General features: G+C 36.0%; 1 protein-coding gene across 1 annotated transcript in view; it reads right to left on the reverse strand.

Annotated features, from left to right (window-relative positions):
- Positions 1-3,477: 3,477 nt before the first annotated feature.
- Positions 3,478-17,856, reverse strand: part of LOC128661436 (uncharacterized) — a 207,736-nt gene continuing 193,357 nt past the window's right edge. The window contains exon 6 of the mRNA XM_053715691.1: positions 3,478-8,952. Within this exon, the coding sequence (XP_053571666.1) occupies positions 3,478-8,952 (5,475 nt within the window). The remainder of the gene's footprint in view (positions 8,953-17,856) is intronic.

Consider the following 17,856-nt stretch of genomic DNA (forward strand, 5'->3'; position numbering starts at 1 on the left):
CACAACAAGTTTTAGTTCAATTAATAAATATTGTATTATTTGATTTGTTTTGTGCAAAAAATGTTCTGTGTGTGTGTTGTGTATGTTTTTGTGCGTAATGTGACCTGACCCATTTAAGTCTTCGATCGTATTTGATCGGGTTGATTTCCATCCGGGGCCTCTGAGCAGGTGGACAAGTTATGGATCAGCAGTCTTTAGCCTGAAGGCTCGCCGGAAACAAGGGGCATCAAGCTCCATACGGAGCTTGATAAATTGGCCCCAATGTGCGGTGGTGTGAGATTTACCTTCATGGCTATGTGTGCTAAGTGCAACATATGTGTTTGATCTGTGACTACATGTGGGTGTACCTCAAAGCCTGTGCAAGCATAATGTGATATGTGCCTTTAAGGCAGTGTGTGCTGTGTTTGTGCACCTGCACCATTGAAACTGTGTGCGTGTAGTGTGAGCTGTCCCTTTATAGGCTGTTTGTGTGTCTGTCACTTTAAGACTCAGTGCCCCTTTAAGGCTTTGTGCATTTGGGTGTGCTTAAAAGCCTGTGGTCCTGTCCCTTATAGACTGTGCATGGTGTGAGCTGTTATTTTAAGACTGTGTGCATGGGGTGCAAGCTTTCTCTTTAAAGGTTGTTAGTGCTCTGTGTGTGTGTGTTTGTGTGTGCATGTGCCCCTGTCCCTTCAGACAGAGCATCCCTTTAAGGATGTGTGTGTTGCGTGTGGATGCATACTGTTATCGCTCCCTTTAAGACTGTATGTGTGGAGTGAGTTTACCCACTAAAGTTTGTGTACGTCTGCCCCTTTAAGACTGTGTGAGAAGGGGGCGAGTTGCCCTTTAAGGCTGAGCTGGGTGTGCATGGTGTGAGCTGTTCCTTTAAGGATGTGTGTGTGTGGTGCAAGTTATCCCTTTAAATGCTGTGAGTGCTTGGTGTGTGTGTACACTACCCCTGTCCCTTTAAGACAGAAAGTCCCTTTAAGGCTGTGTGTGTTGTATGCAGATGCATACTTGCTCCCTTTAAGACTGTGCGTGTGGTGTGGCTTTACACACTAAAGGTTGTGTGTGCCTGTCCCTTTATGAATGTGTGTGCAGGTGCAAAGCTTCCCTTTAAGTTTGCGATGTGTAAACATTACTGTGATCTGTCCCTTTAAAACTGTGTGGTACAAGTTATCTCCTTTAATGGCTGTGAGTGTATGTGTGTGTGCACGTGCCACTGTCCCCCAATGTATTGTGTAGGTGAGCAGACCTACCTGGCTGGCTGGTGAATGTCAATGGGAAAAACAGGGATTTTTCACCCTAAAATATGGCTCCCCTTTTTGTTCCTGGAGACACAAACACTGCAGTATTGTTGGTAGCCCTCATCTGTACCCCAATACCAATGTTTTTTATTAGAATACTGCTGTATAGCCCAGAAAATAATGTAGTATGCTAAACTCATTTTTTCCGTTCATTTATACAAGGATATCTAGGTTTTCTAATTTTATGGTTAAAAGTAAACAATAAAAAATGCTTTTTTTTTTATACATTTTATTTTTCATACATTTTCATAGATTTTAAAAAATAAACTAAAATTCATTATATGCAAGATAAACCTTTTGGATCACATATCCCCAGTCCATCTTATTTTGTTTTCATTAGCTCATTGTGCTCATTAGCAATGCATCGTATGATTTAATTTAAATATTAATCAAAAGCAAGCAATTTCAAGTTAAACTAACAGGCTCATGTGATACTTGAAACTATCATGAAACAGTCATATGAAAGAACAAGGAAACAACAAGAACATACATATGAAAAGTGAAACAAAAATAAAAGAAAATATTAATAAGTGCAAGATAACACTAAAAAAGTAACATAACAGTATCAGTTTTCTAAGGTTTATAATCAATGTTTACTACCTTTAAGGTGCAAAATAATAATGTTCTCACATGTCTGAATGTTAGAAGTGTATAAATCACCACCATTTATACATGAATTGCACATAGAACAAAACTTAAAGGGACATGAAACCCAAATTATTTATTTCATGATTCAGATAGAGAATACAATTTTAAACAACTTTCCAATGGATGTCTGTTATTTAATTTGCTTCCTTTTCTTGTTATCCTTTGCTGAAAGGTTTATCTAGGAAAGCTCAGGAGCAGCAAAGAACCTAGGTTCTAGCTGCAGATTGGTGGCAGCATATATATACCGATTGTGATTGGCTCATCCATGTGTTCAGTCAGCAACTAGTAGTGCATTGCTGTTCATTCAACAAAGTATACCAAGAGAACAAAGAGAAATTGATAATAGGAGTAAATTAGAAAGTTGCTTAAAATTGCATGCTCTGTCTGAATCATAAAAGAAAAAAAAAATGGGTTTCAACTTTCTTCCCAAATGGATATCATATTGTGATATAAATCTAACTAGTATGATATTTTTCTAACAAAAGATTACTGGCTACCTGCTCCTGACATTCCTGAATTTTAAATATATTAACAGACATCCACCTTTTGGGAATCAACAGTTTAGCTGAGTTAATTTAAATTGGGTAAAATGTTTTGGTTAATATTTGAAAATATGTTAAATAGTATGTGCAAAGGGTCCAGATGTAATTGTCAATGATTTTTTTTTAACTAATATTACAATTATGGTTGACCAAAACTGCTTTATTTTAGGGTTATCCAACCAGAGGTGGAATAGGTTCGTTTGTTGTTGACAACCACACCAACTTGTGTCAGAAGCTCCTTGGTATGGGTGTTTAATCTTTTAGGGGTAAGGTAACATTTTGTAAAGCTTTCCAGTCATATATTAAACACAATGGCCTCTAGTTATGAAGGTCTGGCGGACCTGATCCGACAGTGCGGATCAGGTCCGCCAGACCTCGCTGAATATGGCGAGCAATACGCTCGCCGTATTCAGCATTGCACCAGCAACTCACAAGAGCTGCTGGTGCAATGCCGCCCCCTGCAGACAGCAGGGGGGTGTCAATCAACCCGATCGTACTCGATCGGGTTGATTTCCGGCGATGTCTGTCCGCCTGCTCAGAGCAGGCGGACAGGTTATGGAGCAGCGGTCTTTGTGACCGCTGCTTCATAACTGCTGTTTCTGGCGAGCCTGCAGACTCGCCAGAAACACGGGGCATCAAGCTCCATTCGGAGCTTGATACATTTGTAGATACTGATGTTTTCATTAAAACCTCATCCCTAATATTTTATATCAATACACATATTCCAAAAGAGTTTAATCTATTTAGTTTCATTTTTAGTTTTAATATAATTTCAACAACATTTCGATGGAATCAAAATTTCTATAAATTAATTGCAAAATGATATACTATAGATAATATTTTAAACTAGATTTGGATTTTTTTTAATTTTTTTTTAATGTAAACCTTGAATTGTATGATTTTTCTGCTGGCACAAATAGAAAGTTGCCTTAATTGTTATGTTTGTTATTTTTAACTTAATAGTGCTTCTTAGCATTGTTTCATCATATAGCCTATTTTTACTAAAGTCTTGTGGCTTCCAGTATTGTGTCAGTAAAATCTTCTTTTGTGTCACATGAATTTTCTTTGATCATTGAGACAAGCATTGATACAGATGTGCTTGGATCAAGCAGTTTAACAGGAGGAATATTTATTTCTTTCTCTTTAAAGATACGATTCTGTATTGTCATGCTGAGCATGGAATCAAATCCCAATGATGTTAGCAAGTCATTCATTGAAATTTCATTTAAGCTGACACCTGAGAGTTCACTTACTAGTGACATAATATAATCTTCTGCTTTAATAGTAGGTTTTTTACTAGAGGCTACAACTGTTTCATTCAGTCTTCTCGTTTCTTTAGCTACTATATTATAGAACCTCTTTTTCAGTGTTAAACTCTTAGTATCAATGATTTTAAAATCAAACCTTGCAATTACTTGATGGGGTTTATTTATCATTAAGCTCTTTTCCAAATATTCATGCACTTCTTGTGTTTGTAACACAAGTATTCCTCTGGCCTGCAACAACTCTTGAACATTGTGTCGATTGCGCAACAATCCTAAGTTTAGAGCACTCCAACTGATAGAATGCCCTGAAAGCCCTAGATTTCTTCTGTATTGGCAGAATAGGTCAAGAAATGAGTTGGCAGCAGCATAATTTGCTTGCGCTGGATTTCCCAAAAATGAGGAAATTGATGAGAAACATACAAAATAATCAAGGTCCATGTTGAGTGTAGCGTGGTGAAGATTGACAGTCCCCTCAACCTTTGGGCTCAGCACTTTCTCGTAGAGTGACTGATTAAGATGAGGAAGAATTTCATCATGTAAAACTACAGCACTGTGGAAAAGACCTTTGATTGGAGTTTTGGGAAAGATTTTAAAAATGTAATGCATGGCTCTCATCACATCTGAATTGTTGGTTACATTGCATTGCAATGGGATTATTCTTCTGTTCTTCTGTTCATTCAAGATCCTTTGTAGTTCTTTTCCCATTTCAGGGTTTGGTTTTCTTCTAGACAGAGTGACAATGTTTTGTCCACCATGTTGTAGAATAAACTTAACTGTTTCAAAGCCTAGACCACCCAGACCACCTGATATGATGTATACAGCATCTTGTTGGAAAAGGGTTTGTTGAGTCATAGGCAGTTGAACATTTGGTATTTTATTTTTATCCAGTTCAAAGAGGGGTAAACATTTCTCTGTGAAATAGCTCTTGTCAGTGACAGCCATGTGGTTTATTCTTTCAGTGAGTACAGAGCAATGCACACTTTGAAACAATTCTGCATGCATTGATTTTATCCATTTATATATATATTTTGCAGTGTCTTTAATGTGTGCTTTCTGGAAAATTGCATTAGGATTGAGGACATGGATATGAACATCCCCTCTGCAAATTTCTGCAAGATTTTGAAACCCATATAGATTTTTTCTGTCACATATTATGACTAAATCTTTAAGCATGAGCAAATGAGACAAATCCTCTTCAAAAATTACATCTGTTGGAGGGAGAATAATCATTGCACTGCATTGTTTGACATTTGTACATCTATCTGCATATTCTGTTAGCTCCCATCCCCTTCCCTTAACAGTCTTGCTTATAATTTGACATAAGATTGACTGAGTTTCAGAAGTTACAATTGACAATTTAGGTTTATTTTTTGCCTTTGGTAGCTGATGTAAAACTTCCCATGCTAAAATTAAATGTGAAATGCAGGGCATATTCTGTAAAGTTGGGACTTTCTTGAGAGGATAGCAAACATTCTCTGGGAGAAAAACTCTGGAAGATGCAACAATGGGATAACATGAAACAATATGATCACCCACTCTAAGTTTTCTGACATCCTTACCAACTGCTTTTATAGTAGCAGTAAAGTCCAGAGCAAGAAGTTTGTGTTTACAATTAGTCAACGTTTTCCAGTACAAAGTGTTTGCATATTGGTAACTGGAGAGACTAACAGGAAAGTAGTCTTCAGTATGGATGGATATCTCATCAATTTCTACCTCCACATTTTTGTTTGTAAGCTCTGTAATTTTAGAATCGGTTACCTCAGCAGAAAGTTCTGCTAACTTGTAGGGATCTTCACTAAATAAAGTAAAATTATCCGTCCTTTTTAAAGACACTGCATATTTTCTGAAATCTTCAACATCATTTGTACTGTGTGAAATTTCACTTTCATAAATGTCACCTTCATGTATCCTTATTTCTGGAAACTCACTTGGTTTATAATGCTGAATTACCTTGGCCAGTGATTCCAGAGTGTTAGGGCTTGAAGAGCTAATGTCAATCAGTTGGAATGACATATCAGTCATTTCAGTTACACAAGCTCTGGTCATGCCTACAAAAACAAATCCAGGGTTAATATTATCCACAGTGTTCTCAGTTGTTCGAAAGGTGACTGTTCTTATAGAAGCTTTGGGATTTTTCTCCCTCACAGCTAGGATCACTTGCTGATAAACCTCACAACACTTTGCTAGATATTGTGTAAGGGTAAGTTTAAATTCTTTCTGAACTTTCTGAATTCCCCACATGAACAACACATCGCTGTATTCACTAGTGAGAATATTAACTGTTTTCAGTTTTGTATCATCAGAATCCCAGTTGTTATGAAAAATAAAATTCAAGCCATTGATATGTTTTTGTAATTGTTGTCCTATACCGGATAGATCAGCAAAAACTAGGATTTTAGGTTCCTGTTCTGGTTTATTCATGCTGGCTGGTTCTAAAGCTCTTTTCCAGCTGTTTTGAAAAAACACATTTGCAGTTTTAGGAGATTGTTCCCTTACAAATGTGAGTCTAGCATTTTTTATTTCTGCTAACACAAAACCGTTTTCATCTGTAAAACAACCACAGAGTTCCAAATAATTTTCCGTTTTGTTTACTTGCTTTGCATAAGCAAACATTTTTTCTTGAAGTGGTCTGATTATTGTGAGACTGCCAATGGCAGAAGGAAAGATAACTGACCCTTTATTTTCTTTAGCAAGGCAAGCAATCATCTGAAGAAAGCAGTCTAAAACAACAGGATGTATGGAGTATTCATGCATTTCTTCCCTAATCTCTTCACTCAGTTTCATTTCAGTAATTCCTTCATTTAAGTCTCTGCTATAATGAATGTCAGACAGTTGTTTGTAAACATCCCCATACTGAAATCCAAACCTTGACAATTCATCATAAATCTCATCCTTTTTGTAAACTAATTTACACCTTTGGAAGATGTGCTGAAGAGATATAGTTTTTAATTCATGTAAATTTCCATTTTTCTTTTGCACCCGGCCTTGGGCAAAAACATGTGAGGTCAAGATTTCAAAATGAGTTAAATTATTGTTTTTCTCTATCTTAATTTTAAGATCAATTGATTTTTGGCTAACAACACATGGACTGGAAAATTCAATGCTGATTTCAAGGGAACTTAAATGAATTTTTGGTTTCATGTTGATTATTGAAGCTGCCAAACCAAGCTCTACATAAAATGAACCTGGAACTATTACAGATCCATTATTTTTGTGATCATATATGTAGGGAGTTGTTGCTTCAGAAACAGAGCAGGTGAATTCAGTCATGTCTTCATTTACACCTTGCAGCAGTGAGTGTGTAATTGCTACACTTTGGTTTCCTTGCCGAAATGTCTCATAGTTGATTTCTTGCTTTTTGTGGTCAAAGTGATATTGGAGAATATCAGCTGGGGCAGATTTGTAGGCTTCATAGATATTATTCCAGTCAGGATTGTATCCTTCTGTAAACAGTGTTTTAATCAGGGTAAAAAGTGTCTCATATTCAGCACTTTGATGTACAACAGGTAAAACTACATTATGCTGTCCAAGAACATCTTTTATGTATCTCTGTAATGCTCTCCTGGGTCCTATTTCAATAAAAAAGGCATTTTCTTTAGATTTTTCTGAAGTTCTTAAAGCTTGTTCAAAAGCAACAGGTTCACGGATATTTCTGGCCCAATATTCACCAGTTGTAAATTCCCCTTGAGAAGCTATTTTTCCAGTTACTGTTGAAATGAGATCTGTTTGCCTATATTTTACAGCTAAATTTTGCAAGTTTTCTTTTATCTCCTCTAATATTGTGTCCATTAGGTGGCTGTGATATGCAGCAGGAACATCTAGCAGATGCAGTAATAAAAATGTATCCCCTTTGTTATTTGCTTGGATTAGTTGATCGTGTATTTGTTCAATTGATTTTGCATCACCAGAAAGTGTGCATGACGTAGGACTGTTGTAAGCAGCAATGCAGATTTTTCCAGAATAAGGTTGAATAACTCTTGCTATATCAGTCACGGGTATATTACTCACTACAAGCATTTTTCCTCCAGTAACTTTGGCTTGCAGCATGCTTCTGTAATAAATGACCTTAACAGCATCCTGGAGTGAAAGCAGTCCTGCACAGTGTGCTGCAGCAACCTCCCCAACTGAATGTCCTATGATAGTGTCTGGCTTCACTCCCCAGTGTCTCAGCAGAGTCACTAATGAGACCTGAATGGTAAAGAGCATTGGCTGTGCAATCTCTGGTCTTGAGAAATCATCATATTCACTCTCTAGTAAATCTAAAATGGAAAGAGGTGTATAAACCTGTAGAATTTCATCTATCTCAATACATTTATTTCTAAAAACTGGTTCAGAACCAATTAACATCTTGCACATTCCCTTGTAATTAACACCATTGCCACAAAATACAAAGAGTATCCGTGGGCTTTCTTTAATTGGGGCTATTTCAGTGTTGGCTGATGATGCAAGCTGTTGCTGTAAATGTGTAAGTGAAGTAGTTAAAAATGCTTTTCTGTATTTGTAGTTACTGTGACTTCTTCTGCAAGCAGATGTGTAAACTACATTTTGAAATGATAAAGATGTAATTTTGTTTAACCTTTCTATTGTGTCTGCAATAACTAGTTTAAGTGATTTACTGGAAAATGCAGATATTATAAATACTTCAGCTGGTCGTTTTGAACTACAATGAGAATATTTGTGTTTGTGCTGCTTAAGGACAACATGAGCATTAGTTCCACCAAAACCAAAGCTATTTAATCCTGCCATCCTGCCAAAATGTCCTGGGTCCTCCCATGTTTTAGAATACACTGGAATTGTGAATTTGAATTCTTCCAATTTGATTATACTTAATTCCTTGGTATAATGTAAGGATGGAGGAATAACTTTATGGTGCATCATTAGGAGAACTTTAATTAATCCAGCAATTCCAGCCGCTGATTCTGTGTGTCCAATATTTCCTTTAACTGACCCAATCTTTAAAGGCATTAATTCACTGGAGCGATTTTTCCCAATTATGTTTCCAATGCTGGCTGCTTCGACTGGATCTCCTACTGATGTTCCAGTACCATGTGCTTCTACATACTGCACAGCAGATGGGTCAATTGTCCTGTAGATGCTCTGCAATAGAATTTCTTGTTGGTTTTGTGAAGGTTTTGTGATAGGAGTCACTGATCGCCCATCTTGATTTACAGCACTGGCACAAATAACTCCCCACACCCTACAAAAATGTTCCTTTGCCTGTCAATCAAACACAAAGAAAAACATCAATAATTATTCCAATTTTATCAGTAAAAAAATACTATAATTATACATCATTTAAATCTAGCATTCGATTAGGTCAGAAATTGGAAGTAACAAAATTAAATCTTACTCATTTGAAATTCAGACTGAGGGCCTGATGATCAAAAACTTGCCGGCATGGAAAGAAATCACACAAAATGTTTGAGGTTTGTTTTAGTCCTTATATTGTAAAATAGGATTTTTTCCTTCACATACACAACCCTGCATAGAAAGATGAACATCTCTCAAGGTAAAAATTGTGCTTCTAAAATTAATGTAATGCAGAATCTCACAGTGGAGCACTTGGTGCTAATATCAGTCTGAATCAAATTCAAATTAGCTACTTATGGGCAAATATCACTAACAATAAAATTAGCTAGATACATTTGTGAATCCTGCTGCTATAACTTGCTTAGAGAATAGAATAGGAATTGATATAGAACTTAAAACACACTGAAAAAATGTCCCTTTTCAGTTCAATGGATTCCTCATTCCAGCCTACTCTCTGAAACTGTGGGACTTATTTCACATAGCAAAAATAAAAAGTGCTATGTAATTTGTAAAAGATAAACAGAAATATACAAAGTATAATTATAATTTGTTAAAAACAGTAGGTCAAAATGATACTTTCATGATTTTCATGATTAGGTATAGAGCTATAAGGTGGTAATCCAAATAAATTCCTTCATGTAAAGACAGATTATCTCCCACACTAAGGCTGGATTCTATATGAATACATACAAAAAAAAGGAGAAGGGAAAGAACCATCCCTTAAGCAATCAAAAATAAATTTACAATTAATGTCTCATACCCTACTAACGCAGGGACAGATTATGAGTGGAGCTAAAATGAATTCTTCAGTTGGAGCGTTAATTGAGCTAAAAGTAAGCTATTTGCGCTTGTCAGGTTGCGCTCATATTACGAGTTGAAATTAAAGCTAACCCAACAATCGCAAAAAGCAAAAGTTAGAATATTGAGTGTGCATTAACGTATCCCCCCAAAGAAGTCAATGGAGAAAAAAAAAGTGGGAAAAAAAAACATTTTCGCTCAAACCTAATCGCATAGTCTCATTTGCGCTAACCCAACAGGAAATATGAATATTTAACATTTCAATGTTCTTCACATACAGGAATATGCTCTATTTATTCATAAATACATATTTCTACATATATCTGATATTTTTTGGTAAAATATCTATCTATCTATCTATCTATATAGATGATTATATATAGGTAAAGATATATACAGATATATATATATATATATATATATATATAGGAATATCTATTTATAAATACTTAGAAAATATTCTGCTATGTGCTTAACATTTGAACATCAAATATCTGAAGTAAATACATAGTTAAAACCTTTAGTAAAAATGAATATTGCATAAATATGCTTTAACATGTTTTCATCTAATTAACTGCAAAGGGCTCCAATACACGTTTGACTGTCTGTGTCTCTCTGGATAATAATATTAATTGTAGTCCACATCCACATATTGTATCTAGCCTTACCGGTAACTTCAGCACTGTATACTACAAGTAATGCTCTCATATATCTTTTGTAATAATTGTGAAGATTGTCTCAGCTATAGGATGTTATGTTAAGCCCATTCCTGATTACACCCGGTAGCGGTGTCTCACAAAACCATAGTCTATAATTTTGTAGGGACCTTTTCCTTCGCTGAATACGTAACAATGAGCCTCTTTATCCTATAATCTGCTTTCATATTGTTATTTATCGGCTGATAGCTAGTAATTAATTTTTGAATATAGATACTTAGGGGCCGATTTATCATCGGTTTGTCCGACATGACCCGCTCAGCGGATCATGTCCGACAGACATCAATGAATGCAGATAGCATACGCTGTCGGCAATTATCATTGCACAAGCAGTTCACCAATCGGCCACTAACAGGGGGTGTCAATCAGCCCGATCGTATAGTATCAAGCAGATTGATGTCCGCAGCCTCAGAGCAGGCAGACTAGTTATGGAGCAGCAGTCTTTAGACCGCTGCTTCATAACTGCTGTTTCCGGCGAGCCTGAAGGCTCGTGCGGAAACATGGGCATCAAGCTCCATTCGGAACTTGATAATTCAGCCCCATAGTGTATTTCTCTCCAGGTCTACAGAGATATATGGAAATGGTATTTTGTAGATACATTTCACTTTTTATAATTTATTTAATAAAAGTTAAGTTTTATGTTTGGCACCCCCACACGCCCTTAGTTTATTAAGTGAGTGCCTATGGGAATATTTTTTTTTTCTTTTTTTACTTTGATGACACTTATATGTATATGTCTATATAGGTGTATATACAGTATGTCTTTATATGTTTATATGTTTATATATGTCTGTAAATACATATATACAAATATAAAAACATAACTACATATGTACACACACACTATATATATATATATATATATATATATATATATATATATATATATATATATACCCACACATCTTTAGACATGTATATGCATGTATTTCTATGTTAAAGTCCCTTGTCTGCCTTTTTTTTTTATATTCAATAATTTTTATTGAGTTTGCAAGTTTCACAACAATATTCCACACATTGTACAATAAGAATATACATAAGAAAGTTCACAGGTGTACAATCAATAAACCCAAAAAAATTTTCTTTTTTCGTTCAAAAAGGATAGATCTGTTGTTAAAGGGCCACTGTAAGTAAATATTTTCTATGCCTGTTACTAACTAACTAACCCAAATACGCTTTTTATCAATAGCATTTCATTAACATATCTCTACCGTATACAAAAATCTTGTCTGCAAATTTAATTGTTTTCCAAACCCACTCCGTGGGTATCCTTAGCTCTGTACCTATCCATTTACAATACCTAGGTTTCAAAATGGCGCTTTAAACACAAAGTTATTGGTTTAAGTATTTTGAACATGCAGTGCTGAAAATAGTGGGCAGGATAACGTGACATCATCGGCGAATAAAAGATATAACTTTTAGAACATTATGAAACTTCGTTTTGGAGAAAATATAGGTCAGTAGGTTTTAATTAATGTTTATTAACTTTAATATGTTAGTTGTTTAGCTTAAAAATTATAACAGAAAGTAATCATTTAAGTATAGCACAGCAGATATCCAATTATGAAGTATAAATAAAAAAAAAGGAAATCAGTAGGGGGGAAAAAAAAAAAAAAAAAAATGGAAAAAAGAAGGTAAAGGGGTAGGGGAGAGGGTACTAGGGAGCACAACCCTCCTTAAGAGTTCCGTACACCACCCAAGTGTAAATCTGGGATATAACTAATTATTGCTTGCTTAGGTGTGAAAATGTCAATGCGCATTAATAACCTGTAAACCTTGTTCCCAGAGAAAGAAAATGTCTGCTATAAAATCTTGTTTGCCCATGTAGCAATAGTACTGTTTCTCAAGTGCTAAGATATGTTCTACTTCGGATACCCACTGTGCATGTGAAGGGATTGTTTGTGTTTTCCACAATCTTGGGATCAGTCTTATTGCACAAGCCAGCATTAGCTGAAGCAACTTTGTTTGGAGGGCACAATTAAGTGGTGGAATCAGATTAAGGAGAATGAGATGAGAATTAAAGGAGACATGAGTACCTAGAATTTGATTAATACTCTGCTCCAATTGTGTCCAGTAACCAGTAATAAGTGGGCAGGTCCACCATATATGGGTCATGGTACCCACTTCGCCACATCGTCTCCAACAGTTGGAGGAAGCAGTTTGGTAAATATATCTCAAGCGTTGTGGTGTTAAGTACCATCGAGCTAGAATTTTATAGTTCATTTCAGATATCATTACCGAGGTAGAGGCAGAGTGAGAGGCTTTAAAACAGCGTCTCCAGTGATCATCATTAATGTCTTCTGATATTTCCGCTCTCCATCTCGGCAGATATGCGGGTTGTTGACCCGGGAAAGGTTTTTTTGAGCATTTTATACAGTAACGAAAGATACCCTCTCCGGATTCTAGGATCTACACATATCCTCTCATATGCTGTTAGTGGAATATTGGGTGAATATATGCTGTTGCATAGCGCATGTCTAATTTGAAGATATGAGTACCAATTATGAAATTAGGGTCCTATGTCATTATTCAAGTCAACTCTGTCTCTCTAATCTTCCCTGAGTCTAGTGAAAGGTAAATAGGCAAATTTTTTAAGCTTATTGTCGTACTTGTGTGTGCAAAAGTGGTATGCTGTAAAAAGATTTGATTATTTAGTAGAGGGGTCACTGGGGAGACCAGGGTAGAGAACCCTTCAAAATGTGTAATAACATAGTCCCACACATCAAGTGTGGCTTTGATATAGTTATTTTTATAGGCTAAGAATGGTCTATGGATTTTGGGGAGCCATGCAGCATCTCTCATACATCTAATCCCTAGCAGAGAGCTCTCAACACCAATCCACAAGGATGAGGGTTGATTTTGACTCCACGAAATCACTCTAGCCAAATGCACAGACCTGTAATAATTATAGAGATGGGGGACATTCAGTCCTCCATCCTCTTTATTTAGGTAGAGTGTATTTTGAGAGACCCTAGGTTTCTTATATGACCAGATAAAAGAATTAAGCATCTTCTGCTGACCGTTCAGAAAAGACCGCGACAGAGGCATCGGCAATGTCTGGAAAAGATACAAGTATCTTGGGACTACCATCATTTTAACAGCGTTAATCCTACCCATCCAGGACAAATGCCCCTGTTTGTGCCACTTTTCAAGAAGAGTTCGCACCGAGCACTTAAGAGAGATATAATTAAATTGATAAAGGTCTTGGGAGTTTTTCGTGATCATTAAACCTAAATATTTAAGTTTGTCTACAACCTTAAATGAGGTTTGCTGCATAATAAAATCAGTGTCTTGTGCTTGTGTATGTAGAAGCATTATTCCTGATTTTCCTATGTTAACTGAAAAATTAGATACCTGCCCGTAAGCCTCTAAAGTTTGTAACAGGGCAGGGAGGGTCATAGAGGGAGATTCGAGAGTAAAAATTACATCATCAGTGAATAATAGGCACTTTTGGGTAATGGTATTATATTGTATACCCAAAATATCTTTATTGTTTCTTATCTGTATAGCCAGAATTTCAATTGTTAAGGCAAACAATTACGGCGATAGCGGACATCCTAGATGGGTGCCGTTCGTTATGGAAAAGGTTTGGGAGACAGTGCCATTCACTCGGACCCTTGCCCTAGGTCTTGAGTAAAGAGCCTGTATTCTGGTTAGAAAGGTTTCAGAAAAGCCACATTTTGACAGGGACCCCCCACATAAAATGCCAGTTGACCCTGTCAAAAGCCTTCTCCGCATCAGTTGACAGGAGTACAAGAGGTGTTCTATTGTCATGAGCAACCTGGAGGGAATGTAAGACTCTGATGGTATTATCTTTCGCTTCTCTACCTTTGACAAATCCCACCTGATCTGGATGTATTATATTTGGTAAGATGGTGCTCATACGATTTGCTAAATTTTTTGCGTATATCTTTATATCAATATTTAACAGTGAAATGGGCCTATAGTTACCTACCTCAGTATTAGGTTTGTCAGTTTTCGGGATTACAGTAATGAGAGCTTCCAATAAGGGTTGGGGGAAAACCTCACCAGAATCAATTGAGGTAAATAGCGTATGTAATTGTGGGCTTAGTTGATCTTGGAAAAGTTGGTAAAATTTTGCAGTTAAACCATCTGACCCGGGGGACTTGCCATTAGGGATTGTCTGCCTTTTTTTTATAACACCTGAGACTTTATATCTTTGAGCCCTTATATCTTTTTTGTACAATATTATTTTTTAAATCATTTTTATTAGATGGTGTTATTATGAGTGTAACTGCCCTTTGTAATGTATTTTTGATGTGTTTTGTGACACTTTTTTGTTTAGCAAAACAGTTAACCTATGCTATCCCAACGAGCATTAACTCATTATTAATTAGCTCAAGCCAATGGTATTTTGGTACAATATATCTATACATATATAGATAGATAGATAGATAGATAGATAGATAGATAGATATGCATGATTATATATAGGTAAATGTATAGTGATATATATATATATATATATATATATATAAATACTTAGAACATATTCTGATATGTGCATAAATATACTTTTTCATGTTTTCATATTTCATCTACTGAACTGCAAAGGGCTGCAATGTACAAATATATATATATATATATATATATATATATATATATACAATATATATATATATATAGATATATATATACTGTATATATATATATATATATATATATACACAACCCCAATTTCGAAAAAGTTGTTAAAGCATGGAAAATGCTCTGGTTAATTGTTTCACGAAACAAAAAGCATCACTAAACACATCAGAAATATAAAGTAAACTTACACTCATACTAACACTATCTAATTAAAAATAAAATAATAGTACAAAAAATGTATACAAAAGATATGATGTCTCAGGTGTCTAAATACGTATATGTATGTATTTATCTATGTTTATATGTATGTACATGTGTATTTATGTATTTATATGTGTATATATTTATTTACAGACATATATACATAGGTACACAAACACACACACACATATACACTGTATATATTGGAGCTCTTTGCAGTCAAGTGGAGGAAAACCTTAAAAAAAGATATTTATGCGATATTCATATTTAATAAAGGTTTTAACTATGTATTTGCTGTAAATATTTGACATTCCAATGTTCTGTACATAGTGGAATATGTTCTATGTATTTTTAAATAGATATTCCTATATATATATATATATATATATATATATATATATATATATATATATATATATATGTATATATCTATACCTATATATAATATGTATGTGAAGAAGATTGGAATGGGAAATATTTACAGCAAATACATAGTTAAAACCTTTATTACAGGGGGGGCGGAGCCTGTTCTCACTGCGGATAGACGTGTCTTTATGAAGCTCCTCAGGTTTGAACAGATTTTAGGTGGATTTCAAACAGTAAATCTACTATAACATAGACCAATGTCAACATCTATTCAGCTGAGATCCAGCAGAGGTTAAGAGTGGATGATTCGACTAAGTTTACTCCTATGTTCTTTGAGACAGCTATGCGACACTCATCCCCACAGGCCTAGAAGCTATTTTGCAGCCTGCTGCATACGATTAGCGTGAGGATCTCTAGAAACAAGGCCTGTGGGTGTTTGAAGCATAGGTCTGGGGCTGCCGCACAGTTACCCCCCCCCCAAACTCTGGGGTTAAGGAATACTGTAACAGGATAAAGACTGCCTTCTTATACTTTGAAGTAGGGAACCATTTTGCTGGATATAACTGCTTGTATTTTAAGGGGAGCTATACAAATATTGTCTTAAGAAACAAAAAATGGAAGCCCTAAACAGGTGGGAAAGTGAGGTGACGCAGCTTGTGCGGGACCATTACCGGAGTCTAGAAATAGAACTATGTAAACTTTTTCTAGGGCCCGCTGCCACAGCAGTACTACCAAATGAATATAACCTCAAATGCACGCCTAACTCCTGCAGACCTTTAGACAATACCGGGTATTTGCATATAGCAGAACCAGATTGCAGACCTTTGTCCATTATGAACGGTGGGACTAATATGCAGATCTCCCCTCCCTATAACCAGATGGGTGACATAGGCTCAGCTAATGGAAAATTTCCGCTCACTCTAGACTCCCACTTTAAAGGCCATGTGGATATGGAAGCCGGGACCCGTGAAGTAAAGCCGCCTATAATTGAACTGCAGATTGAAACCGGGAGGGAAAAAAAAAGGCAAGTGAAGACGTTATTGGCCTTAACAGGGGATTTCGCTTACCCATGTTATTCCCGAGAGGTAGATAAGACTAATGCTGAGAAGCAGAGACAAACCCACATAGGGGCTAACATGTCCGATTTCCACGCTCTGCTTTCTCATATTCATCCACCCATTATTGTGACCGGAGCTGGAAGGAAATTGAGTGGAGCGATCTCTACCGTCCATGAAGGAAGGATTCCTGATGAAATGACTCATTTACAAGTACTTACTTTGTGGGGCAGCTGTTTTTTTCATTCAAAGCCCTTCATACGAGTGAGACCTTTGAAAGATGATCGACACGGAGTGGGCTGAGTGGGACCAAAGTCCAATAAGTATGACTCATGGCCGGGACTGCCAGCTAGGGTGAATTCCTAGTACTATTGCCCGGTAACATTGCTAAAGTGGTTCTTGTTGTAAGATATAAACGGTTATATATTGGACGATTACCTGCTTGAGATATAAATATTAGTTATAGCTTGCTCGAACTGTTCATATTCATTATTTCATTTATTGTTAAAGTTGAATTAAATCAGATCCATAATGAGTGTACTAGTGATCCATTTGTTCTTGTTAGTCCTATAAGATTTAATAGTCTGGGGATCCTAATATAGTATATATGGCATTGTGTGTGGGATTTATATTGTTGTGGTTGTTTACCTTTTTTCTCTTAACCCTATTAGTATGGTGTGTTCCATGCTTTATACATTTTTTGGGTTTATTTTAAGTCGTGTTACACTCTAATTCTGACCACCAGCTATGCAAGCCATGCCATGATTCATAACCTTTACCAACAACACTCACTAGTGGATGCATGGCTTGTATAGTATTTCCCCCCCTAGTATATTCAGTACTAGCTTCATCGCTAATAACTCTTAGCTCCAAAGCTCATAATCAACTTTATACTCTATAATAGACAATGTGTTATATAGCATATTTTATTAGTTTTCTTCTTTAATGATGGTTCCCATTTCAACATATCTGTTAACATTTATTTATGGGCCCTCAAGTGGCCCTTTTTCCATCTCTCCTCCCTCATACCCCCTTCTTAATCTTCTCTAATGGTTTGTAGA

Source organism: Bombina bombina, chromosome 5 (genome assembly GCF_027579735.1).
Source record: "Bombina bombina isolate aBomBom1 chromosome 5, aBomBom1.pri, whole genome shotgun sequence".
NCBI classification, from domain to species: Eukaryota; Metazoa; Chordata; class Amphibia; order Anura; family Bombinatoridae; genus Bombina; species Bombina bombina.